Raw genomic sequence first — 25,999 nt, 5'->3', positions numbered from 1 at the left:
TATGGCTCCCCATTATTGGTCCCATCCATGGCAGAGAAGCCCCCAGTGCCTGGCCCTGGATACCTCATAGGATGGAAAGGGGGGTGCAGCCAAGCCAAGGCCATTTTCCTGTGCTGAGCTGGAAGAGCACAAGTAGGAAGACTTAAGCAAAGAGTCAGGCCAGGGCCAAGGCTGGGCATGGTCAGAACAGTCATGGACTCTCAGGGCCCTTGGGAGCGGGAGTGCTCCTTCGTGTGGGGACATGGAGCGGGGGAGTGACTCCAGGCGTGGACTGAGCTGTCTCCATCCCTGTGCCACGGGACCCTGCCCTCCTTCCCCCTCTCCTTCCCTCTCCTTCCTTCCTTCCATAGGTACTTACTGGGACCCTGTTGTCTTCCCCAGGCCCTGTACAGGGCTCTGGGGATCACGTGGACCAGGAAACCCAGCCCTCGTGGGCCTCCATTCTAGGGAGAGACGGCAAGGGGCAAGTCCGTACGCGGTAATGAAAGATAGTGTCGGTGCCATAACGGGTCCGCTCAGCCGGGTGGGCCCACATGGGAGGTCTGGGCTCCCTCTGAGGTCTGGGGTCACTGTGACTGGAGCCACCAGCCCCCCATTGGCCCATCCCAGGGCCTGACACCTCCCACCCTGTTTGCTAGCCTAGGGTGCACCCTCGGAGCTCTGCCAACCATAACAGGGAAATCTTGAGTTTGACTTCTCTGGTCTGCCAGCTGCCAGGGATCGATGTTCCCTTCTTGGCAGGAAGAACGTTCCACTGAAGTAAAGTAATTGGGCAGAGACCCAGGGTGTACCCCTAGCTGTCCCTTGTACCCATGAATAGTGGCCACCATGCCGCAGGCCAGTGTCCATGGGCAGGCCCGGGGACATAGGGACCAGTGTGACGAGGCCATGCCTTTGAGAAGGGCCTCCCGTCCCCTCCAACCCTCCCTCCTCGCTCCTGCCCCCATCTCTTGTGCACCTCCCAGCCTGCGTGGGGTCTACACCAGTGGCTTGATTTCATGGAGGGGAGGAAGCTGCCCAGGTCAGCGATGGCCGCTTTGCTTTTCCAGAGGTGGTCTGTGTGGTCATCTGAGTTTGCTGTTTGCAGTGTGACGCTGGGGCTTCTTGTTGTCCATGTAACCAGGCCTGCCGAGACGTGGTGAGCCCCTGGGCTGTGGCTTTCACGAGGCACAAGCCCCTGGGGTCCCCCTCTGACCCTGGAGGAAGGACAGTCTCCACCAGAATAATGGAGGCCACGGGCTCAGAGGGGAAGGGCTGCCCTGGATGCCCAGCAGGGCTCAGAAGGGAGGGGCCCTGCCTGGACCCCGACCCAGGACCTGGGACTCAGACTCAGTGCCCAGGACGCCCACTGGAGGCCCAGCAGAGTCCACATCCCCACCCAGGAGTGGTGCCTTTAACTCCCGCCTCTCTCCTCTGAGACAGAGGGGAGCCCCCCTGCACCCCACTCCCTCGGGAGGCTGCGGAGGCCCCCCACCAGCAGCTGGCCTTGCTGGAGTCCTTCAGGACACAGACCCTGCCCAGTACGTCTTGTCGTAGCCCTCACAGAAAGACATAAAACCGAAAGACTGTTCCTCTTACGGAGATCAGAACAGACATGCGTGTGTTGACTTTTGAGGAAACGAGCACGTGCGTTGTGAGTGTTGGTTCTTGGAGCCGACTCCCTGGCATGTGGGAGCGGGACCCCTCCCAGCAAGCTTTCGTGCACGCTGTTCATTTCTGGAGAATTACCCAAAGATACACGTGTGCACAAAAAGCCATTAGCTCCGGACTCCGGGAGGTGGAGGCAGGTTCATGCATCCACGCGGGCTGCTACCTCGGAATACCCAGGCCAGGGCTTATACTGCAGGGAGCTCGTGGCACCATCCCCCACCTGCCTCCCTCCCGTTCCCCATCTGACACCGGCGGGGACAGGCGGCCAGGCACAGGGGGTCCCAGCCGTGTGACCTAGGCCTTGCATTAAGCCTGGGGAAGCATCAGTGACCCACATGGGCGGGATTTCTCTCTTAACACCACCCGTCCCAACGTGGTGTCTTTCTTAGGACACTCCCTGCGTGTTCATGCAAGGCTTCCCATCCACCAAGCTCATTACCATCCCTGCCTGGAGCCTGGGGGTAATGGGGTGTGTGTAGATTGCATTTATCTCACTGAACGTGTTAATCAGACAGCTCATCTCGGGGGAGAAACGCCGAGCTCTCTTTGCATCCCAGGAGAGTGTGCAACGTCTTGCCACTGGTATTTCTTTGCTGCAGAGCGTGGTGGTCTCCGTCCTTTATAAAGAATGACACGGCATCGGACAGGGACCGCTGAGAACCCTGAGTGGAGAAGTCTCACAGGGTCAGGCCATTTTAGGTCAATTCCGGATCAGATTGTGAAGAGGGAGGCTTCCGTAACGATTCCAGAAGCTTCTGTCCCTTCTAGCCCGTTCTTGCTCCAGTCCCAGCTCAGCTCCCACCGCTGGGGGGTTCTTTGGGACGCTTACCAGAGCTGAAAGTTTCATGTGGGTCTCCCCTGCCAGGACGGGAGCCCTGGGTCTCGGGGCTGTGTCCGTCGTGCTCCCCTCCGAAAGCGCACTGCCCAGCGCAGTAGCGGGCACACGGCCGACTCCCAAGAAGGGTTTGTTGAATGAATGAATGATGTCGCCGGCAGCTGGGTACACCAGCTCTGGGAAGTGAAGCTCCATTTTCAAAAACCCTCACCACTTGCTGTCCCACAGCTCCTGTACCAAGAGTGGGCGAGCTACGGGGTCTTCTATAAATACCAGCCCATCGACCTGGTCAGGTGAGAGGGGACGCCGGGTAAGGAGCGGCCCGGCTGCTCCGAGGCTGTGGGAGGCGAGTCGGTTGGATGTCGGTTGGTCTTGACCATACTGAGTACTTATCACCTGGGAACCTGTCTGAACTTGAGAAGCTTGGGAAGGGGCCCCGGGTCCCCCGCAGGCCTGTAGACTCGCTGGGGGCTGGGCTCTTCCCGTCATGTTCAACCTCCTCTCCTGAATCCTCAGCCCGGCTCGACCCCGCTGGGTGGCCGCTGGGGCTCCTTGCACGGCTGGTGGAGGGGGAGGAGGACACTGTCCTGTCTCCCGGGGCAGGCAGGGGAGCAGATGTGTGTCTGTGGGGACCTGCAGACCGGAGTCGGGCCATGGAAATTCTGAAGCCCCTCAAGGCGCCAGGGACGCTGAATGTGAGGAGGGCTGGCTCTCTTGGCTTCTCCAGGCCGGAGCCCTCAGATGGAGCAGGGCTTGGGACAGCGGGCGACCTCCGGGCAGCCCGCCACGCCCGCGCACCCCAGCTTGGGCCTCACAAACGGCATGGCCCGCTTCCCGGGGCACAGAAGGGCAAGGGGCACCCCTGCCCCTGACGGCCGGCCCAGAGCCGCCCCCCCCCCCGACTCTCTAGGTCCTGCTCAGGGGCACGCGGGGCCAGGTCGAGCTGTTCCGTGCCGGGCGGGGCGGTGCCACTTGTCCACACCGGTAGGCCGTGAGCATAAGCCTGTCTCTGTTTGGCTTTGCCCTGTGGCGCAGGAAGTACTTCGGGGAGAAGATCGGCCTGTACTTCGCCTGGCTGGGCGTCTACACCCAGATGCTCATCCCGGCCTCCGTGGTCGGCATCATCGTCTTCCTGTACGGATGCGCCACGGTCGACGAAAACATCCCCAGGTAGGCAGGTCTCCTCCCCGCACACGCCCTCTGCTCCCGGAGGGGCCGCCCTCCTCCCGTGGCCGTGGCCCCGACAGGCCCTTGAACCCGCGGCCCCGGGTGGGGCTAGCGCTGTCTGAGAGCAGGGGCGGCCTTTCCCAGCACAGACGCCCCGGGAGACGCACTCCAATCCGGAGCGAGACGTGAAATTAGCATCCAGCAACTTTCCCTTCTTGGAAGGTGTCTTACCCCGTTTTAAAGGAGTTTCCAGTCCTTCAGGGACCAGGAAATTCGCTGCTTCCTAGTGAGTTCCGGAGATGAGCCAAAGGGCCCTGCCGAGGTCTCATGCGTGGCCTCGGCCCCCCGGCTCCCCACCCCCATCCCGTCCCCGTGGCCCTGGGGGGGTCACAGAGCGGACAGTCCTGCTGTAGTCCCCCCCAAGGGTTATGCCAGGCAAGGGGAGCTCTTGGGAGAAGGCCGGGGCCGCCGAGACGGCCCCATGCTGGGGAGCATGAGCCAAGCGGTGGGAGGAGCCCGGAGGCTGCGGTCCTCGGGGGGCTCGGGAGTGCCCTGTCTCTCCCCGCTGTGTGCCAGGGCCGCGAGCCCTGAGCCAGGGGTGACTGTGTTGTGTGTTGTGGACGACAGGCCCCTCCTCGGTCAGGGACACCGCTGCCGGCTCGTGGCCCTGCCTCCCACCAGCATGCAGGCTCGCAGGGGAAGCCCGGGGACATCTATTCAGTTCTATTTCTCACAACTCAGCCCTGTGGCTCCAAAGCAGAGCCGTGGCTTGGAACATTCATCTGTAGTTCCAGTCAGCTAAGATCAAACGAGTCCCTTACCTGGCCAGGCGGCTGGCTTGTCACAGCTCGGCCGCGCAGAAAGGCCATATCCGGCAAATTTTGGTGTAAATGGTGCTTTGAGGCATGAGTAACACCTAAAATATTTCCACCCACCCAGGATCAAAACGTTAAAGGAATCTGGCTTACATACCCTCCAGGGCTATTCTGGGTACAGACAGACCAGAGGACGCTTGTCTCTTTGTTGGCTAATGTGACGTGAGGCCACTGTGCTTGGGTCCAAGGGTGGCTGTTGGGAACCCAGGTGTGATGTGGCTTTAGCTCCAGAGCCCCAAGGGACGTGGCAAGTGGCAGCCCCCGGGGGCTTCTCCTCCCTCCCCTCCTCCCGAGCGTAGCCGGGGAGTCTCAGCCAGGGGCTCTGCCCGGGCATGCCTGCACCACTAGGGCACCGAGGTCCCCGAGGCCAGGCCAGCACTGCCTCCTCTCCAAACACGGCCAGGGATGTGCACTGCCCTCACGGCGGATTCTGGACGCAGGTCCTCCCTTGGCCTCGGCCGCTGCCCGGTTGGTGCCTTGGGTGAAGCGGGAGGTGTGTGTCCCCTTTGGAGTCCGATCCGTCCTCGTGTGTAGGGAAGGCGGAGGCCCTGCCCTTCGAGGTCCCCGCTGCCACCCCCACCTGGCCCATCCCCTCCAAAGAAAAGACCTTCCCGTTCCTTGTCTTTGTTTTGGCTGTGGCTGAGGAAGGGCGAGGCAGAGGGTTTAAAACCGGCAGAAAAAGGCTTTTTGTCTGGCTGGCCTCGTTTATGCCAACAGGTGAGAGGGCGGGCGGCAGGCAGAGCTGCACGGCCTCGCCCCTGCCCCCCGCGGGACTCCGGGCCACCCCATCCTCCAGCCCGGGCACCGGGGCCCTGGGCAGTGCAGTGACAGTGGGGGCCTTTATCAGCACCCCCCAACACCTGCCACCCGGAAGGGCCCTTGGAGGAGAGGGCGCTCAGCGGGGGGGGGGGGGGGGGGGGGCAGGAGACGGACGCTCACAGCCGCTGTCCGTGCTCGGTGACCCCCAGGGTAGCAACGGCGACACCGCTGTTCCCGCTGTTCCCGGGCCTTCGTGGACTTTCCCCAGTGTCCCCGGTGTCCCGACAGCGCTCTTCCCCTGCCCCAGCAGGGCGCGCTCATTCCCAGCACCCCCTTCCACAGATGGGGAAACTGAGGCCCAAGGAATCCGAGTCACCCACCCCAGGCCACACAGATTACGAAGAGTAGAGCCGAGCCCTAAAGCCAGAGCTGGCTGGCTCTGGGGTCCACACGGCCACGCCGCCCGTGTGTGCCGGCCCCTCTCGCACACACGTGCACACACGCGCACGTGCGCTCCCTTCCCCAGGGGCTCCAAGGCAGCAGCTCCTTGCCACGACCATCTTTCCACGTCCGAGCCTGACACAGTGCCTGGCACACAGGGTTTTCATAGTGTGAGAAGAGAGCCGGGACGCCCACCATGCTGGCACAGGGGGTCCCCACAGCCTCTCAGCAGGTGTCCTGCTGTGGGCCAAGCATGGTTGTGCACCTGAGTTCACGTGCACACAAATAAGAAAGAAACACCCCCCTCCATGCTCTTCAGGTCTGGGGAAGCGCGCTCCTGCCTGGGGTCTACAGCTCAGTGTCTTGTCGGAGTTAGCAGGGAGGGGAAAATTCGGGGAAGGCTAGAGCTGGAAGCACCTTACTCTGGATCCTCTCCTCATCTCCCAGAAGGAGAAACTGAGTCTGAGGCTAAAGGGACATGGGGCAGGAAGAGCCAAGGGAGGACCCAGGGGCAGGAGGTGAGAGGCCGCAGTCTGTGGGCTGCAGACAAGAACCACGAAGGACCAGGGCCCAAGCCCCACTCTGCTGTGTGACCCTTGGCACGTTACTTCCTCTCTTTGGGCTTCTTTCTTCATCGATGATGGTGGGATTGTAGTGGTCCCCGCAGCTGATCTGGGCCAGGTGGGTGCCCGTGGGGGCTCCTGCTTACACAGCTGACAGCCTTTGAGTATCGGTGACTTGCCTATTTTTGGGAGAGAGCCTGAGTGCCAGGGAGCTGACGGGGGCGGGGGGGAGGAGAGGAGTCTCAGCTCCCCTCCGGTCCCTCTGCAGCAGCTGGGCTCCAGCCCCAGACTTCATGTCAGCCCATAGGATAAGAACCTTGTTCAGCAGGACCCACTGTCTCGGCCAGGCACCCTTGGCTCAGAGCGAGCCCTGCACGGTGGATGTCCCTCCAGCCCGGCTACCTGTCTCCCCTGTGTGTCCAGAGCCCCCCTGAGGCTGATGCCTGGGTGGCCCCTGAGGCCAGCTGCCCCACGGCATCCCCACCAGGACGGCTGAGCCCACATGCGCTCTGCCTGGGACGTGCAAGGGCACGGCAGGGCACAGCCTTCTTGTGGTCTCACCTGTTCCTCTTGCTGTCTTCCGGCCCTCATGACATGAACCCCTGGGCATCTCCCGCTACTAGAACAAGCCCGGACAGAACCCAGCTGTTAGAGGACGCTGGCTGCTGTCTCTCCGCTCCTCCAAGAGGTGGCTCCCATGTAGGCTGTGGGTCCTGCTGCCTCCGGTCCACCCCGACCCCGAGACATGAGCACTCACACGCCCCTCTCGGGTCACCCAGCAGGTCTGGACGGGCCTGCACCCGGGGTGGGCTGCAGAAACGGCAGGAGCCCTGTCCGAAATCGTGGAGAATCGTAAAGCGGTACCAGGCGCGAAAGCAACCCAAGGCCCTTCGGAGCACAGGTCCTCCGGGACCGCCCGTGTCACCGGTGTCCGCAGCCGGCCCCAGAGAGCATGGTGGGGGACGCGGGCATCGGCTGCAGCCAGCTAGCGGGCCTTACGGGGGTCACTTCGCCAAGCCCCACCCCGGCGCGGCTCCCAGCGTGGAGTCCCTACGTGTCCCGGGCCCGGGGACTCACAGGTCGCCCCCGCCTTGCAGCATGGAGATGTGTGACCACAGACAGAACGTCACCATGTGCCCGCTGTGCGACAAGACCTGCAGCTACTGGAAGATGAGCTCGGCGTGCGCCACTGCCCGGGCCAGCCACCTCTTCGACAATCCCGCCACCGTCTTCTTCTCCGTCTTCATGGCCCTCTGGGGTAAGCAGAGCCTGGCCGCCTGGGGTCCGGGGCGGGGGCGACTTTGGCTCAGTCCCTCCAGGGCCTTCCTTCCACCTGGACATCTTGCACAGGCTGTGTTGGCCTGGAACGAGCATGGGAGGGAGGCTCCGTGGGGGGACGGCGCCCCGTTGTGCCTGCAGGTGGGGAGGGTCTGGGCTGCGTTCCGGATACAGACTGGTTCTTCTGACCCACGCCTTACGGAAGATGGAGGGGTGTTTGCTCTTAGAAACGGGCCGTCTTTCCTGGGACCAGGTCCGCGCAGCACCCCTGTAGGTTCCCCATGCCCACTTTTTGGGGAAGGATACCAAGGCCCAGAAACAGTTAGTGTGGGTTTCCCAGGGTCACTCAGCTCCCAAGTGTCCAAGGCAAGGAAGGAACATGGGGTTTCCAGAGCCGGTGCCCTCAGCTCCACCCGCCACCCCAAGTCCAAGGCACGGGGCTCAGCCTTCAGGATGCTTTTCTACTCTGGTACCCAACAGATGCCGGGGGCATGGACGGTGGGTGAGTGGTGTCTGGTTGTATTTCTGCAGATGTTTTTGGATTAGCAAACTGACCTGTTCCCTCCTCTGTGGTCCTGTGTTACCCCCTTGCCGGGGGAGGATTCAGAATCCAGGCCCTGGGCAGCTGTGTGCAGAGCTGTGCCCTGGATGCCAGAGCCCCGGTCCTTGCCCCCAGGGACTCCCATCTAGTAGGAGATGGAATTGGGTCCTCACCGGGCCTGAACCGGCTTCTGCCCAGCCTGGCAGCCTCCCTCCCCGCCCGAGGCGGTCCGTTCAGACCTGAGGTGGTGATAGAGAGAGCTGTCAGCGAGGGGGGGAGCGGTCAGCGGGGGGGGGAGCGGTCAGCGAGGGGGGGAGCGGTCAGCAAGGGGGGGAGTGGTCAGCGAGCGGGGGGAGCGGTCAGCGAGGGGGGGGAGCGGTCAGCGAGGGGGGGAGCGGTCAGCGTCCCCGGGGGGCTGAGGTTGCTGCCTGGCCCGGTCTCCCTGGAGGGGCGGCCGGAGCTCAGGGTGGGCTGAACCTGTGTGGTTTGGAGGCGGGGGGCGCAGAGGAGCTGCGCGGTGTCTCCAGAGAACTGGGAGGAGCACGGAAGGCTGAGCTGTGGGGCTGGTTCCTCAGCCACGTTTCCACACTTGCTGGAAACCGCGTGGGGCGATGGGGTGGCAGGCAGCAGCCGCCAGCTCTGGGGTGGTCCCGCTGAGGATGTGAGCCGCAGCCCCTCCCCTTAGATGCACCCACCACCCCGCCCAGCCCACCACCCTCCAGTCTGGAGAGCAGTGTGGTCCTTGGAGCAGGTCCCTGCCTGTGGGTCTCCCACCCCAAGGCCTCATGCCCTGGGCCCGGCGCTGCAGCCACCCACCTCTGCCCGCTTGGCTGGGGTGTGGTTCTCCACAAGCACCCTCAGTGGGCCCCTGGCCAGTTGCACTGGCTCCTGCAGGGTCTCTGGGCCCGGGTGGCCCGTGCCAAGCCAGCAACCACCGGTGTTCCATAGGGCGACCCGTGAGGGTCAGAGGGGTGGCTGCAGAGCCTCAGCCTGGCCCGAGGGCGTAGCTGACTCTCTAGGGCTCCTGCACTGTTGTCACACCCACTGGGGGTACCACCTGCCATGTGGGGTGGCATGAGAAGTACAAGTGTGCGTGACTGTCCTGGCCATTGGCGGGGGTGGGGGGGGTGATCAGCCACTTTTATGATGTGCGTGTGCTCAGGGAAGCCCAGGAGGCAAACTGATGATTCTGCCGCCCTTGCAAGATTACAATCCTGGATTTAAACAGGAGAAGCATGTGCAAAGGCCCAGTGGTAGGGATGCAGGGCCTGGTGAAGGAGCCTGCCAGGGGCAGGGAGGGGGGGGAAGAGTGCGGGGGATCCCAGAGACCAAGCAAGGGCCCGCGGGGAAGAACTCCGTGTTCTCACCGGAAGGAATCAGGAACCGGTGCAGTCGGCTTGCGGCATCAAAGGTGTTTTTGTGTCTTATCCTTGAGTCAGAGACAGCAAGTCTAAGAGGCAGCTTGGGAGGAAGTGGAGGGAAGGCTGACCCAGCTCCGACAGGGACAGTGGCCGGGGGGCTCTCACTCGAGACTGAAGTGACAGGTGCTTGGGCCATTGGTAAGAAGCCAGGTTAATCCAAGGGGGTTATGGGGCAGCCAGACCGGAAAGGGGGCCAGTGGGAAGGGCCAGAGCAGCGGTCAAGAGAATTTGGCGCCTCCCTCCCTGGCCCCGGGCTCCCCGGTTTTGTCCTGCCTATTCCCACTTTCCCCACGGGAAGCTTCAAGAGGAACCTGGTGCCCAGACTCCAGGTTACTGCCCCTCCAAACAAAGGGCCCCGGACAGAGAAAAAACATCTTGATCGTTACAAAGGACTCGGGTGCCTTGTTTCCACTCTCACATGGGCCATCCCCAGAGTTGAGGAGAAGTGGCAGGCCTGGCTGAGCCGGCTTCGTGTGAAGCGTGGGGGGTAGAGTTACAGCCCCTGCCCCACTGTGGATGGGGAGTATCGGCCTCTGGGGTACAGCCCGCCTGGGCCTGGCCTCAGGGCGGGGAGGAAGCAGGCCCACTGCGTCCCTGGCACACGCGTGTCCTCTGCGGCCAGCCTCTCTGGACAGAACGTAACTTATAGGTGCGCAGCCTGTCTCCTCGGGCGACAGGGCCCACCCTCTCCTGCCCGGCGACAGAAGCCGGTGGTGGCTGGAGCTCAGCACGGAGCCGTCTGAGGCTGTCATCACCGTGCCTCCAGCTGAAAGCCGTCCCTGGCGAGTCTTCGGCGCCAGGCGCCAGGCGTGGCTCTGGCTGCAAAGCCTTGAAAGCTCCCTTGGCATCTGGCCGTCGCCAGTTTTGTGTTATAAGTACAGCACCTTCGCTGTCCCCTGCAGGGACGTGCACCAGACACGCGTGGGGCGCCGCACTTCCTCCTCAGGACATCACCCCAGGGTGGACGCAAGCCGTGCCCGATCTGACAGGGGCGGGTCTGTCCCCTCCCCCACCCAGCGGTCAGGAGGAGGCCGGCCAGGCTTGTCCCTTGCTCGCTGGGCTCGGAACGGCCCTGACTGCCCACAGCCTGTGTACCACGGATGATGGAGAGTATCCGGGACTGTCCATCCAGCCCGGTTCCGGGGAGCTCCTGCCCGGACCCAGCCTGGCCCTGCCCTCCCCACTGAGTAGCAGTGGCTCTGGACTCGTCTGTCCCCACTTGTCCGAGCAAAGAGTCTGTTCCCTAAAAGTTTAAAACCCAACAGTCTCCCTGTAGGGTCTCACACTGGGTTCCCACCCGACAGGATGGTTACCCCGGGACGAGGGTGCAGCGAGGGAGGAGCCTGGATGCGGCGTCCGTCGGCGGCCCACCCCACGCTCACCCCCGCCCCCCGCCACCGAGCCGGTCTGCAGGTTTTGCATGATGCACGCCTCCCCCGTTTCTCCCAGTCCTGGCTTCGCTTTGAGATGGTAGCAGCCCTTTTACCGATTTTTCCATTTGAGGGTTCGTCTGCAGGATTTGGGGGACACGGGAGTTCTGCCGAGGAGGTGTGAGACCTCTTTGCTGCAGCAAGGACCGGGGAGCCAGGAGACGGACTTTGCAGCGGGCACCTGGGGTGTGAGCAGCATGAGCGCGCACATGTCGGCCAAGACAGGAGCTCGGGAGCCGTGACTGTGCTAGACTCTGCCTTGTGCGGTGCGGCCGCGGAGCGAGGAGGCAGCACCTGCGTTCCAGGACGTGTGCTCAGAGCGGGAGGCAGACGCAGGCAGAAATAAGCAGAGCCTCACGATAAATGCCGTCCGTTAGGTCTCTTAGCGGGCAAAGGCAGTCTTCTGAGCGAGGCCGCATGAAACCCTAGGGCGCCAGCTTAGCACGGGGAAAGATTTCCAGCAGTGAGCCCTGTGTCGCACTAGGTGGTGAGCGTCCTGCTCCGAGGGGCATTCAAGCTCTGTTGGAGGATGCCTTGCTGGGGGTGCTGCACAGCCTAGGGAGGCGGTAGCTCTGTGTGGTTCCACTGCCCCCCCTCGCCTCTCTGGACCCTGGGTCCGCCGGGAGTTACCCCTGTGCCCCCCACTGCCTTCTGCTCCTCATTCTCGGCCTCCCTGGCTTCCTCAAGACCTCAGCGCTGCTCAGCTCTCCCAGCTGGTCTGGGCCCAGGAAGCTCCAAGCGGAAGCCAGAACACCCGTTGGGCGGGCACACAGCCTCCTGGGTCCCTGCCCCGAGCTGGGAAGGCCCACCGGGCAGCACGTTCGAGCCCCCAGGGGAGCTCAGCTTGCACAAGCCGCCGGCCGGACGCTTGGGTCTGAGCTGCTACTCAGCTGGGTGGGCTCCGTGCCGGGATGGGTGGACGCAGGGAAGCAGTCACCGGCGCCGCCAGGTCCTGGGCCGGACACGGGTTCAGATCTCTTAGCTCATCCCCTAGCGGCTGTGTGACCTCAGGCAAGTGGCTTCTGCTCTCTGGGCCCCAGGTTCCCCATTTATAAAATGGGGGGGAATAACGCAAGCCACCTGGAGCCGTGCCGGTAGCCTTGAGCACACCGTTCCTTGTGACATCCTCGGGGCCGTGCCTGGTGCCAGCTCTCACGTCGGCTCTGTGAGCGCTTGCTTATTGGACGTGTGCAAACAGCCTGGACCGTAGGAGGCCGGGGCTCAAACCCTGTGCTTGGGGGCCTCTAGAGGTCGTGTCCCTTCACCCGCTCCGGAGGAACACCCGCTTCCGCGAGCCGGGCCCTGCGCTCTCCCGGGCACTGGGCTGAGTGTCGTAGGTGCACTGACTCACTCATGCCCCCGGTGACCGCAGGAGGTGGACAGCTTTATTGCCCGTTTGACAGATGAGCAAATCGAAGCAACTTTCCCAAGCTTACACCAGAACTGCGAGGCGGAGGCAAGACTCGAGTCCCAGCACTCTGGCTCCCGCGGCCCAGTGCTCCGCCGCTCGGCCGCTGTGTCCTCCTCCGTCTGCCCACACGGTTAACCCGCTCCTGCGGATGTGCCTGCTCCACATGGGCCTTTCTTACTCCTGACGGGATGACCTGGATGGCTTCCCCATCTGTCCCCAAACACACCTCCCTCCCCCGCACCCCTCCCCCCCCCCCAGGGCTGACTGTGCACCAGACCCTGGGCTGGAGCCCTGCCTCGGTGACCTCTGTCCCAGTAGCCCTGGAGGGAGGGTGGGGTGTTTCTCTCCACTGAGGACACTGCGGCACAGAGAGGGTGTGGCTTGGGCAAGGTCACGCAGCACCGGGGTCTATCACAGACCTGACGGACCCCGCCCCGGCCCCGGCTTCCCAGATCTACACGACGGCTCCGGTCACCCCTCTTCCTGCCAATGTGTTCCCGGCTCTGTTCCGCACCCTCCTGGGGGAGCAGAGAGTTTCCTGGAGCCCGTCGTGGGGGGGCGGGGGCGGGCGGGCAGGCAGGCGCCGCTCAGCTGGGCAAACCCACAGGGATCCCATCGAATGCTGTGCTCCTGCTCCGGGGAAGCCAGCATGCTGGGCTCCCCCTTTGTTGAGCACCTACTGTATGCAGAGAGCCTCAAAGGTGTTGGCGGGCCCTTCCCAGCACCCCGTCCTTGAGAGACAGATGTGACTCCGTCCCCCTGGGGTGGAGGGAAGGGGGCAGATCTGCCTCTGCCGCTTGCCGCCCCCCCACCACCTCCAGCTTCACTTCCGCCTGGGAGACAACAATGCGCTTGTCTGTCAAGTGCGAGTTCTCTCATTTGGGGAAAAAAATAACAAAAAAGCCAAACTGCTCCCAGGAGGCACTTCCCTTTAGGAAAAAAGAAGCGTATTATAAATCAAGACAAAAGCCACAGGAACGAGCCTGTGGGGCTCGGGAGGTGGCTGTGCGGGCCAGCCCCGGCCGATGGGCAGAGGCAGAGGGGACGCCCCCTCGGTCCTGCGGCTCCACAATCACCGTCAAGCGTAATTAGCAGAGGCCTCGCTGCTGGTTTCCTTTAAATCCCTTATTCAGTGACTTGTTCGCTGCCCTCTGGGGGGTCCTTCTCCCCCTGGTCGGTCTTCCTCCCCGTGTCCTTTCTTCTCCTGCCCTCTGGCTGCTAACATTTCCACGGGCACAGTGACGGGGCCTCCTGTCCGCTCCCCCGTGGGGTCCGCTGGCCTCGGGCGCGGACACGCTGGCCCCAGAGACTCCAGCTCGCTGCCGCCTGCGATGTGTGACATTTCAAAGCCTCCAACAAGGTGTCCCACAAAGCAACTTTGAGTCCCATTTAGCTCTTTGCTGGGATCAATTTTCTGAAATTATGGCGTAATAATGGGGTTTTAACAGCTTGTCAGTTCCGTGCGGAACAAAGGAGTTTGTTTGATCTGAGCCCGGCTGCGAGAAGCTTGGGAAGGTGGCTCCGACCTGAAGGAGACAGACGCGGCGGGGTCGTGAAGCCCCTGGGGGCGTGCCCCGCCTAGCACCCCGAGCCAGGTGGGGGTGCCGCGAGAGCTGGTGCGGGCTTCTCGCTGGAATTCAACAGCCGGGGCGGCTCGTGAGGGAGGCCTGCTCGGAGGGTACGTAAGTAGGGTATCCGAGCCGCGTCTCTTCCGAGAGCCCCCGCCGGACCTGCAGCTCCGGGCGGAGGCGCCCCTGGTCCCCCCTTGGAGGAGGAGATGTGTGCGGCAAGCGGACACTCGGGGTGTTGGGAGCCGGAGGGTCGGAGCAGGTCTCTCCTCTCGGGGGTGGCCTGTCAGGGTGGGCGCGCCCCTGGGCTGGTGCAGAGGGAGCGGCTGAGCCCTACCTGCCCCCAGGGCTCTGGGTCCGGTGAGGGAGAGGGTGGCAGAGGTGAGACGAGACGAGAGGTGGGTGGAGGGAAGTAGGACAGACACGGATGGGTGCCCCTGGCGTGCCGCCGCCTCCTGCCCCGGCCCTTGGGACCCCCCGTGTGCTTCCTGTCTCAGAATCTACAGGAAACATTCTAGGGGATCCACACCCCATGTGGCCCTTGAACCTACGGTCAGCCTCTTGGCCAGACCCGGAACGATGCTCCCGCGGGAGCCCCGTCCCAGGAATGCACCCCGGTGGGCCCCCACGGGCCGCTGCGAGCTGCCTCGTGGACGGCTTCTAGCAGGCTCTGTCGTCGAGCCGCCCGTGCCGACGGGGAACGGGGGTGCTGCAGAGGCCGGGTGGTCACGCGCCCGAGCTCCCACCTGGACGCGATCCAGGCTCAACCCAGGGTCCTGCGCTCACCTGCTGCCTCCGGGCTGCCCCACAAGAATGTGTTTGTCTAGCATTGTGTCGCTGGGACAGATGTTTGAGGAAAGATGAATTACGGCTCCACCACCTGCTTCCGCCCTCGCCCGGACTCGCTCGTAGGTGTCTGTCTGTGTGCTCTGCTGCCCTCGGGGCTCTGGACTTGGGCGCCCGGGCCTTGTCTCTGGGCCCCGCCTTGTGTGGTCGTCGAGGCCGTTTCTTCTGTACGCTGACCAGGCTCAGCACACAACTTGCCCTCAGGCCGGGGGGAGCCGCCACGCCAGCCCCAGCCTGTCTTGGCACCAGAAGGCGTGGGTCCAGGCCTTGTTCGCTGGCCCTGGATCGCTCAGAGCCTCCGTTTGTGCACCCGTAGGAAGGAGTGCGCTACCCCTGCGTGGAGCGCCAGAGGGTACGGCGGAAAGAGAGGGGGTGGGAGCCACCCGCTAGCCGGACCTCCAAGGGAAGCGAGGGGACCCGGCAGCACCCGCTGCCACCCACGCAGTCGGAATGGGGGTGCGGGCATGGGAGCGCAGTTGCGAAGGACGGACGCCCGAGCGTCCCCCACCTTTGCCCGGCCCTGTTGTTCACGATGCCCTTTGAGCTGAGACGCCGGGCCTGCCCCGTGGGCTCAGCACGAGCCTCCCCGTCTCTGCTTCACTGGCCAAGCCTGAGCTCCATGACTGTGCCCCTTTGCTCCAGAGCAAAGCGTGCAAACTCGGGGCCGCAGAGTCCGGCAGTGGGGTGCGGTGGGGTCTGTGGCCAAGTGGAGAAGATGCACCTGAACTAGGACGCACAGAGGGTCTCTGCCTGCTCCAGCCCTCTGGTCCCAGTGCTTTTGGTTTTTAAAGAAGCAGAACATTGATCACTTTATATAACAGGTCTTTATTACTTAAAAGTAATCAAGCCAAACGAGGCTTGGCCGTGAACCATCTCCAAGCCCGGCCACCAGGCTCCAGTCTTGATCCTTGGCAGGGATACCTCTGGGACACGTCCCCGTATCTGTCTTAAGATTCACAGCACATGCTCTAAGCAAGCGTGCTTCGGACAAAGAGCGGCTGCCCCGCTGTGTGACCTTGGGCCAAGCAGTCAGACTCTCTGTGCCTTGCTTTCCTCTCGTCCATACGATGGCAATCCAGGTTTGCTCTAACCAGACTACTCAGTACGGCTGTGGTCATTACTCCCTTAACATAAGGATCCATGCGGAGGGCCGGACGGTACAGTGCTTCAGTGTAGACTCTGTGCCCAAATAGAATTCGGTTCAGACCCCAGTCGTGCTCGTAACCTGCACTTAACCTCGGGCATGGCATTTAACCCTCCGAGTCTCCTGGTCACTTGTAAATCCATGAACAGAAATCATCCTACCACATAGCGTGGCGGCGATGGTCAGGTTCCCGGTGTCGGTGATTCCCGAGGGCAGAGCATGGTCCATGGCGAGCCCCGCTACGAGGTAGCTCTGTTATTAGCACACTGCGGGCTGGTGACAGGAGGGCAGGGGGCCCGAGACACAGAGGTGGGGACGGGCCAGGCAGCGAGCGGGGAGGACACGGGGAGGACACAGGAGGTGGGTAAATAGGCCAACCCCTGGGTGTCTGCAGCCACCCTCCCGCACGTTCCGGCTCTCGCTCGGCCCAGGACAGAGAGGAGGGGCTGCTCGGGTGGGCAAGACCGGGACAGAGAAGGCATGAGGCGCCTTCCAGAACTGGTCAGTGTGAGGCAGGCCAGACTTCCGCCTCCCACCACAGCGGCTGGAGGACATGTGGGAAGAGGCGAAGGAAACTGCCTCGTGTCCTGTTTCTTGGGAGGTGGCGTGGCCACGGTCGGGCCTGCTCCCCGGACTGCTCCCGGGGCCGTGCTCCCCACGGCACTGCTGCTCGGGGTCTCTCTGCTGAGTGTGCCTTGTACCCCGTGGGGCTGCCTCCCTCTCCCCTTGCTGTCCCATTTCCCTGTAGGTTCCGCCAATGGGAAGGCCGGAGAGAGGTCAGAGGGCGGCCGAGGGGAGGGCCAGGGTACTTCTCCCCACCCCACCCCGGCTTCCCAGCCTCTCTGGCAAAGGCTTTGCCGTGCCCACGGCTCTGACACCCCCAGGAAGACGCTCCCTCCGTGACGCCGGCTGTTTCTGGCTCCAGCGTGTCGGTGTCCCGGCAGCCTGCACCCGCCTCCTGCTGTCCCTAATCCCCGGCCCTCTCTCCGTCCACCGCCTGTCTTCTGCGCTGCTGCACGGCCAGTGCGGCCAGTCCCCAGGGCTGAATCACGCCCCCTTGAAAGACCTCGAGAGGCGGCTGATTCCTGGCCGGCCTGGCTGCTTGGGTGGCTCACGCTCCAGGCGCGCCCACTGTGCCCACAACTGGCCGTCGCGGGGGCCCTGTTGTCACCTGTTCACGTGGAGGGAGGCGGACCAACAGAAGCTCTCTGAGCCCAGAAATGAGCCACTCAGCCCCGCTTCTTGCCCGTTCCAAAGCTGCACCCCCATTGACGATGGACCCCGCTGCCGGGCGAGCGCCAGACCTCATTCCGTTCCAGCTTGATGCCCCTGCTTGTCAGACAAGCCATGCGATTCCTCCTCTGGTGACGACTGGGGTTTAAGGAGGGTCAGGTGCGGCTCCCCCAACAGTGCCGGCAGCTATCCCTGGGGGCCCTGAGCGCTCATTAACCATACGACCGCACCTGTCCTGACCCCCACTCACGGCCTCTGGCGGAGCGTTAATAGTCACGGACTCGGCTAGGGGCATCTCCGTGGTTCTGCGCTCCCGAGAGCCACTCGTTCGTCCGCGAGCATGGCTGGCACCTGTCTGTGCTGGGCTGTGGGCTGGGAATCCAGACGGACGAGGCGGCGTCCCCACCCCACGCACCAGAAGGACCCCTGTCGTGGGAGAGGGGACCCTGTGAGCAAGCGAGGTCCCAGGAGGAGTTGGGTTTTTCCCGATACTGAGAAGGATGATTGAGGGCTTCCTGGAGGAGGCAGCGTTTGAACTATGTAGAGTCTGTTGGGAATACGAAGTAGGACAAAGGCAGCTAAGAGTACAGCTCAGCGGCCAGACAGTCCGCAGGGATGTGAAGCCTGAGTGAGCGGCCTTGGCCCTCGCCTCGCCCCACATCTCGCCCTTTGTGACCTCAGCACCCCCACCTGGGACCAGGGGTCCTCAGGATTGATGGAGCAGGGTGTTAGGAGCAGGGGCTCTGTGACCAGCCTGCCTGGCCCCTCGCCGGCTGGCTGAGTAAGCTTGGCCGGGACTTGATGTCTCTGGGCCTCGGTTTCTTCATCTGTAAAATGGGTTAGTGAATGTCCACGTCCCATGGGGTCCGCAGGAGGGCAGAACGGGTGGACCGGTGTGAAGCTCTTGGTCGGGCGCACTGGTACCTGGATGACCGGACGGCGCCGGGGATGGGGGCCCTCGTGTCCTGGGTGACGTGGCTCTCCCTCCCGCCCGCAGCCGCCACCTTCATGGAGCACTGGAAACGGAAACAGATGCGGCTCAGGTACCACTGGGACCTCACGGGCTTCGAGGAGGAGGAGGTGAGCAGGCCGGCCCCCGCGCTCCCCGGGCCCCGCCCCGTCTCCCTGGGGCTAAGTCGCCAGCAGCTGCCAGGGCGACCTTTTGGGGTCTCCTGGAGTCTTAGATCTCGAAGCTCCCGTGGAGGACGTGGGCCTGGGTTCCCTGCGTGGACCCCTACACGTCCGGCAAAGCCCGGAGGGTCTGGGAGGGGACTGTTGCCACCCTCACAGCCGAGGACCCAAGGTGGCCTCCGCCTTGGCCTCCAGAGCCCGCTCTCCGCCTGCGGCCGGACCCGGCGGGGGCGTGGGGCGGGGCCCTTTGTAAGAGGAGGGCAGCCAGGCGCTGCGTGTCTCTGGGCACCAAGGAGAGGGGCGTTCGGGAGCGAGTGGCCACCGGGCCAGCAGGGCCCCTGTCCGAGGGCTCCTCGGGAGGAGCCTTGTCACCGCCTCATCCCTGAATCACCAGCTCCGGCCGGAATGCCCCGGGGCGGGGGAGGGAATGCGGAGGAGAACGGCGCCCACACGCAGGCGGGCACGGAGCAGAGCCCGCAGGGGTGCCCCGGACCTCTACTTAACTTTATAAAGCACATGTCTATTTTTTATTTTTCTAAGTAAACTCTACCCCCAGTGTGGGGCTCGAACTCCCAGCCCTGAGGTCAGGAGCTACGCACTCCACGGACTGGGCTGGTCAGACGCCCCTCGTGGGTTTTTGTTTTTTTTTTTAAGAGAGCCCTCCGGCACCTTCCTCATGATGTGGAAATTTCTTCCACTGATTTTTTTTTTTTTCCCGCGTTCCTCTTGTATGCCCCCCATGACGCGCTCCCTCCTGGGACGAAGGGCCGGTCTGCCCAGGAAGCGGTGTGTGGGCTCTGTCCTGACAATGTCGTCCATAGCCAAGGGGACAAGGGTCTGCCAGGAGAGGTGCAGCGGCTTGGTGACAACAGATCTCGGGGGCCGGGCCACAGAGTCCCATCCCAAACTGCCCCCACCCTCGCCGTGTGACCTGGAGCTATCCCTGGGCCTCGGTGTCCTTCCCTCTCCTCGTCCTCCCTCGATGGGTCCTGAGGGGGTCTTAAAGGGTCCCCGTAGGCCTGGAGCAGGGCCCAACAGGTGCGAATGCTCCAGAACGGGTCACCCGGGTCGCCGCCCCCGGACACAGCCCTCATCCACAGCAGGTCCTGTCACCCCGTTCCGCAAGGGGCTGCATCCGCCCCGGTCCACCCCCAGGCCATTCCTCAGGGGTCCGGCCGTGCATGGACCTCGGCGCTCCGCCCCCGTGGCCCGGTCTGGGTCAGCCATCCACCTGGCTAAGCCACCTTCCCTGTAACTGTTTCTTTTCTTTTCTTTTCTTTTTTAAGATTTTATTTATTCATTCGACACAGAGAGAGAGATCACAAGTAGGCAGAGAGGCAGGCAGAGAGAGAGGAGGAAGCAGGCTCCCCGCTGTGCAGAGAGCCCGATGCGGGGCTTGATCCCAGGACCCTAAGACCATGACCTGAGCCAAAGGCAGAGGCTTAACCCACTGAGCCACCCAGGCGCCCCCTTGTCACTGTTTCTATTAGGAAGATTCGAGTAGAACAAAAAGCAGTCATCTTATTACTTGAGAAGATTTAGAATGTCCTTTCCGCCATATGGTCAGGGGAAGGTGGGGGGATGATCTCCTTTGTTCAACCCCAGGGGACCCATGATCTCCTCGCCCTCATGGCTCAGGTACTTGGTTTTGGGGTGGTGACCAGAGCCAGCGGGCACAGGTCCCCGGCAGGCTCCGGTGAGTCCCCTGAGGGAGGCTCCCACCCCCTGTGGCTGGTCAGGGCCCCCCGGGGGAGCTGGTGACTCAGGGAAAGCCTCACGGAGTCTGGCCTGGGGGCTGGGGCCCGGCGCAGAGGGAAGCCCGCGTCCGGTTGGCCGGCCTGCGGGCCCTTTCCCGAGTCTCACCCATCGCACCCTCTGGGGCCTCCAAAGCCCCACGAGCCACAAACGTGCCCCGCTGGTCCCGGCCCCCAACATCCGCCTTGTTCCCTGCGTCCCTCTGCCGCCTTCTGGTTCTTCAGAAAATGATCTCTAGAGGGTGCGGCCTCTTACAGAACAACACAAAGTAATGAACTCTTTTTGTTTTTGTTTTTAACGTCCTGGTTCCCCGAAGGAGGCTGTCAAGGTTTGGATTTTTTGTCACTCCTCTATCTTCCCGTAGCCTGTCTCTCTGGGAGAAGGGCCTTCTCGCACACCGACCCGTCTGTCTGTGCCGCGCAGCTCCTCACCGCCGGCGGGGCTCTCTGCTTCCTCCCCCACCGCGGGGCCTCTTGCACCCCTCGTTCTTCTGTTCCAGCGCCCTTCGCTGACCTGCTCTGGGCTCCCCCGAGGCCTGGCACCTCTGGTCTGCCCGTGCTCGCTGACACTTACTGCCATCTCTTCGATCCCCGCAGCTCCTGATGGAACATTCTCAGGGGCCAGTTCATGGCTGGGTGTTCACCATGAGAAAGCGGGAGGCGGGGGTGGGGGCAGACTCACACAGACTACCCGCCCCCGGGACATGGACACCAGTGGGCTGGGGTTCCTACTCAGAGAGAGAATCCTGGGTGGGCCACGGATGGGGAGTTCTAACGGAAATAGTACAAGCAGCCAGCTACGAACTGCCCCCAGAGGGTGCCCAAGGCCAATGTGAAGACTGAGTCTGTCACGTGTGCTCATGTCAAGGGTCTCAGACACAATTAACAAGGCTTCTCGTTGACTTGGTTTCTTTCACAGGACCATCCCAGAGCTGAATACGAAGCCAGAGTTTTGGAAAAGTCGCTTAGGAAAGAATCCAAAAACAAAGAGGTATGGTGGCCTTGCCAGTTGGCTTTCCCAGTGATAAAACATTGTATGCACCCAACAGTATAGACCAGGGGCTCAGCAAACACCGTATGCACCCAACAGTATAGACCAGGGGCTCAGCAAACACCGTATGCACACAACAGTATAGACCAGGATTTGGTAAACACCATGTGCACACAACAGTATAGGCCAGAGGCTCAGCAAACACCATGTGCATGCAACAGTATAGACCAGGGTTCAGCAAACACTGTATGCACACAACAGTACAGACCATGGGTTGGCAAACACCATGTGCATACAATAGTATAGACCAGGGCTCAGCAGACACCGTGTGCACGCAACAGTGTAGACCAGGGCTCAGCAAACACTGTGCGCATGCAATGGTATAGACAAAGCGTTCAGCAAACACCGTGTCCTCATCAACAGTATAGACCAGGGTCCAGCCTCCCGGACAGCGTCCAGAGCATTTATATCTGACTCTGCAGGCCTCTGTCACAACTACTTAATTCTTTCTGTAGCTTGAGAGCAGCCATAGACAGCAGGTAAACAAATGGCCCTGCTTGTGTTCCAATAAAACTTTATAAAAACAAATAAGGGGCCAGGTCTGGTCCACAGGCTGACGTTTGTCCGACTCTGCCGTGGGGCTCTCTCCTTGATCTACCCTGAGGGTATCTCAAGTGTCAGCCAACATTTCACCATCAAGAACCAGGTAGTTTGCAGCTTTTCCACAGGACTCCTGCCATTTTCTTAGGTCACCCCTTGTGTTTGATGTCAAACTGTGAAACAGGAGGGTTTGTCCTACCGCCCCCCGCCCCCAGCATCCCTGAGCAGATGGCCAACTCCTGGTTTCCCTCAGAGATGCGGGAATGAGAGGGAAGTGTTTTGTGATGTTCTGAAGATCACCACCTTTTTATAATAAGTGACTGACCCCCAAACCTCTCGTTTGAGTCGGCTGTCTTATGTTCACGGCCTAAATGCCGGCAATCCTCTAGAGGTTCCTAACGAGGGGGTTTTATATGCCCTGGGACAAGCACGGAGTGCCCCAGCCCCCGGCAGCCTCCGCCTGCGGCTGGGGGAGGTTTGTGTCAGTCCTCGAAGGGTGGGAAGCAGACGCTCCCTGAGCAGCCCCCCGCCCGGGCCCCCGTGCACGCCTCAGCCTCTGGGGCTGACCGGGAGAGCCCCTGGGTTCGTCATTCCGATTGCCCTGGTACACGGACAGGGTTTGCTGGATCCACGCGGCCAAGGGTTGCGATTGTGCTGGGAACCACAGCCTCCAAAGTCCTACGGCCTCCCCCTGGGTCACTAAGGCCTATGTCCAGGGCAGCACCCCCCACCCCCAGCCCGGGTCAGGACATACAGCCCTAAGCCCATCCACCCCGTGGTTTTTCTTTATGGCGGCTCCCCTTAGCACGAGCCCGGATGAGTATGTCATTCTCCCCTAAGGAGAAGAAGGCTCTGTGACACGTGTCAGTCCTTTCAAGTCCAGACCGTGACCGAGCACCAGGGGCGCCCCCCCAGACTCCGCCACCCACCCCTTGGCTGCGATCACCAGCAGCAAGGGCACAGGGTTCCTTTCACATCTGTGTCTGGCAGGCCGTGCCCCTCATCTCTTCCTCTGTGTCCCTTGGCTCCAGAGCTTTAATATGGGGCTTTAATTTCCCCTCCCCCCGGGTATGGCACCCAATTGAGTCGCCAAAGAGAAAGCCACCCTTTAGCGGCACGGGAACCCACACTTCTGGGTGTGGCGTCCCCCGTGTCTTCACGTGACACTCACCCTCGAAATCACAGGGACCGCCTCCTGGGGGAGCGGTTCGGAGCCCCCCAAAGCCGTTCCTGGGGCAGTCCGCCTCAAAAGCCCCATCTCCCGCCCCCACACCCTTGTAGCCCCCCTTTCCTTTAGAACGTGGGCATCTGCCCTCTCCCACCGGTTTCAAACGCCCGGGACCCACGTTGGCCTTGGCAGCCAGCGCAGTGAGGGCGGGCCCGCGGCCACCACGGGGACACGGTGGGGGGCCCAGGCCTCGTCCCGCTTCACCCCACGGTGCTCTCTTGTTCCCTCCACCCGCCCTCAGAAGCGCCGGCATATTCCAGAGGAGTCAACAAACAAATGGAGGCAGAGGGTTAAGACCGCCATGGCGGGGGTGAAATTGGTACTTTCCTCTTTCGGGGGCAACGCGAGTCTTGACCGTTTGCAGACCGTCCAAGTCCGTCGCGTTTTCTCCTCGACAAAGTCTGACTGTTGTATTTTTTTTTAACGTCCGCGTCCACGCTTCTTCACCTTCCCGCCACACCCACGGAGCTGCGTGCGACGTGTGTCGTGATGTCACTGCATGGCTTCCGTGGGTCCGTGGTGGGGGTGCGGGGGGGGCTCGTGGTGCGTGCTTGTCACGGCTGCCCGCGCCTGGTTCTCCGTCTTCCCGCTAACACGCATGCCGCCCGTGGGAGGTGGCCTCCGGGCTCCCGCCCTCGTCCGCATTCTCTGTCCTAATACGTGCATCTCTCCGTGTTAAACATCCACCTCCGTTCATTCTGGAAAGATCACGGGTTAGCGACGAGCTGCTGCTCAAGGGCCCCACCGGCCCGGGCCGTCCCCGAGCCAGAGAGCCTGCAGGCCCCGTGTCACCACGGCGCACCGTTGCTACGCGGCAATCGGCGTTTTAACTTGTAATGCTCGTGGCCTGTTTCAGCTTGCCCCGTGCAGGAAAAATAAGTATTATGGTGTGGGTGGCGGAGGGCGAAAAACATCTCCGACCTTCCAGCCTTACAGTGAGGCTTGGGCCGGACGCAGGCGTCCCCCAGACGCGGGGCCGACAGTCTGATGTAGGAAAGCGTTTGGCGCTGGGATGCCGGGGACACAGAGGGGTCTCGTGGTCTAACGCGGGTATCGCTGCTGTTCCCCGGCATCGTCTGATAGGTGAGGAGACCCCAGACCCTTCCTTGGACGCTAGATGGGTGCTTTCACTCGTCACCTGCGGGCGTGTTTTCATAAAGGTGTTTCTGAGTGTTTCTGTCGTCAAGTCGTTCACGCACACTCCCGCGCGCGCGCACACAGCATCTCTCCGCCAGGACGGGTCCCACCAGGTGACCCGACATTGTTTCCTGTTGCAGACGGATAAGGTGAAGCTGACCTGGAGAGACCGGTTCCCAGCCTACTTCACCAACTTGGTGTCCATTGTCTTCATGGTAAGTTCCGGAAGGCTGCGGTGGGAGAGATCAGGGCCACCCACAGGGACACAGTGTGGTGTTCAGCTGGATTGGAATCCAATGTCAACATGGCATTGGCTCTCATCCCAGGCTCCACCACTGCCCCTAAAGTCGGAAGGGGCCAAGGGGTCTGCAGGGACCCCAGGGTCCCTGTAAAAATGACCGGCCTCTTGTCCAGCCTGGAGCTTTAAGTTAGAGCCCGGCATGTGCCCCAGTCCTGTGGCCTGGGTACTCAGGGCCTGGGATGGCCATGAACCAGGGCCCGAGCGTGTGTCCAGCAGCCCAGGGGCCATGCAGGGAGTCTCCCCGAGTCCTCACAATCCCGATGCGTCCCCCTCCTCCTGACGAGGAGACAGGCCGCAGGTGTGGCCCCCTCGCCGACCACTGGGATGGAGGCTGTAGGCCCCTTGCCGGTCAGGCCTTCTGCCCTGAGGGTCCCACGGCCCTGTGCCAAGTTCTCCAGAAGCAGGGGCTGGTCTTGGTTTTCCCTCAGGGACGAATCAGTCACAGCTCTGCCCCCCGCACCCCCCCCTCCCGCCAGCCAGGAGCTTCATTCATTGAGCAAATCCTGTTTGAGCGCCTGCGATGCCCCCCTCCTACGTTCCTGGTCCTGGGAAGGCCAAGGTGAACCCAGACCCCCAGAGCTCATTTAATCCAGAGAGGGCATGGCCCACAGGGGTTAAGACTGCTGGAGGGCTCGCCTGTCGGGGGGGTCACGCTCTCTGGCAGGAAGCAGGGGACACCCTCCTTCCTGAGTCACCCTGCGGGCCAGCCGCCTGTCTGTCCCTCCGCAGGCTGGAACAAGGCCACCTCTGAGGCCGGGGTGGTGCCTTCCCCTGGGAGGGGCCCCTTGGCAGGAGCCGGGGAGTTTCCAAGGAAAGCCCTCATTCCCGGAGCCAGCCTGGGAGTGTGGTCAGGGTGTGGCTGGGCTGCCCAGGCTTCCTGAGCGGGGTGTGGCCGCCGTCGGGCACCCACAGATGTGTGCAGAAGCGGAGGGACAGACCCGAAGTCTCAAATAGGAGCTTTCCTAGATTTCCGGTGGCTGCCGTCTGCCCCCTTCCAAGCCGAGCCCCGAGACACCGTGCGGGCCCACGCCCCAGCGGGAGCATCCCAGGGCCCGTGAGCGAACATCCTAGCCGGACGGGGCCTGCCCTCCGCACCCCAGTCGGGAGGAGGTGACACAGGTCACGGGGAGCAGGAGCACAGAGCCTGGCCCGCTGCTGGAGTTGGGTGTGAGTGACCGTCAGGCACAGCTAATCCCCATCCTCAGTGCGTCCTGGGGTTGGAATCTGCCCACATCCACACCCCAGTGCGGGGCCGCGTGAGGACCGGGTTGTCTCCAGCGAATTAGGGCCTTTGAGGAAAAGTAAGAGAAACCCAGGCAGACAGACTTCTCCACGTGGAATAAACTCACCCGCCTAGGCAGGGCCCACCCCCCTCTCCCAGGCAGCCACCAGCCCGAGCTTTATGGAATGTTCTGGTCCACCAGTGGATTTGGCCAGGCAAGCGACGAGCCAGGTGTGTGGGTGGCTCACGGAGAGGTTGAGAGAAGGGTCCCAAACAGTCTGTCCCAGCCAGGCCTGTGGCCCTGCCCCACGCCCACCCAACTCCGGGACCGTCCTCCTCCCACTCAGGACCACCCATGTTTTGGGGAGACCCCCTCTCCCCAGAGTTAGCCTGCCTCACACAATCCAGGCCAGCTGGGTTTCGGCCACCTGGTGCCCTGGAGGGAAGGCGTGAAGCCCCGCGGCAGGTACCAG

General features: G+C 62.6%; 1 protein-coding gene across 2 annotated transcripts in view; it reads left to right on the top strand.

The window, feature by feature from the left end:
• The window catches only part of ANO1 (anoctamin 1), a 151,740-nt gene that overhangs the window by 105,384 nt on the left and 20,357 nt on the right, over window positions 1-25,999 (top strand). For both annotated transcript variants that reach the window (XM_080817780.1, XM_080817779.1), the window contains exons 11-17: window positions 2,714-2,778; window positions 3,521-3,655; window positions 7,388-7,548; window positions 18,160-18,242; window positions 20,365-20,376; window positions 20,967-21,038; window positions 24,144-24,218. In XM_080817780.1, coding sequence (XP_080673906.1) covers window positions 2,714-2,778; window positions 3,521-3,655; window positions 7,388-7,548; window positions 18,160-18,242; window positions 20,365-20,376; window positions 20,967-21,038; window positions 24,144-24,218 — 603 coding nt within the window. The remainder of the gene's footprint in view (window positions 1-2,713; window positions 2,779-3,520; window positions 3,656-7,387; window positions 7,549-18,159; window positions 18,243-20,364; window positions 20,377-20,966; window positions 21,039-24,143; window positions 24,219-25,999) is intronic.

Source organism: Martes martes (assembly GCF_963455335.1).
Source record: "Martes martes genome assembly, chromosome: 10".
NCBI lineage: Eukaryota > Metazoa > Chordata > Mammalia > Carnivora > Mustelidae > Martes > Martes martes.
This window is presented reverse-complemented; position numbering and strand designations above follow the sequence as displayed.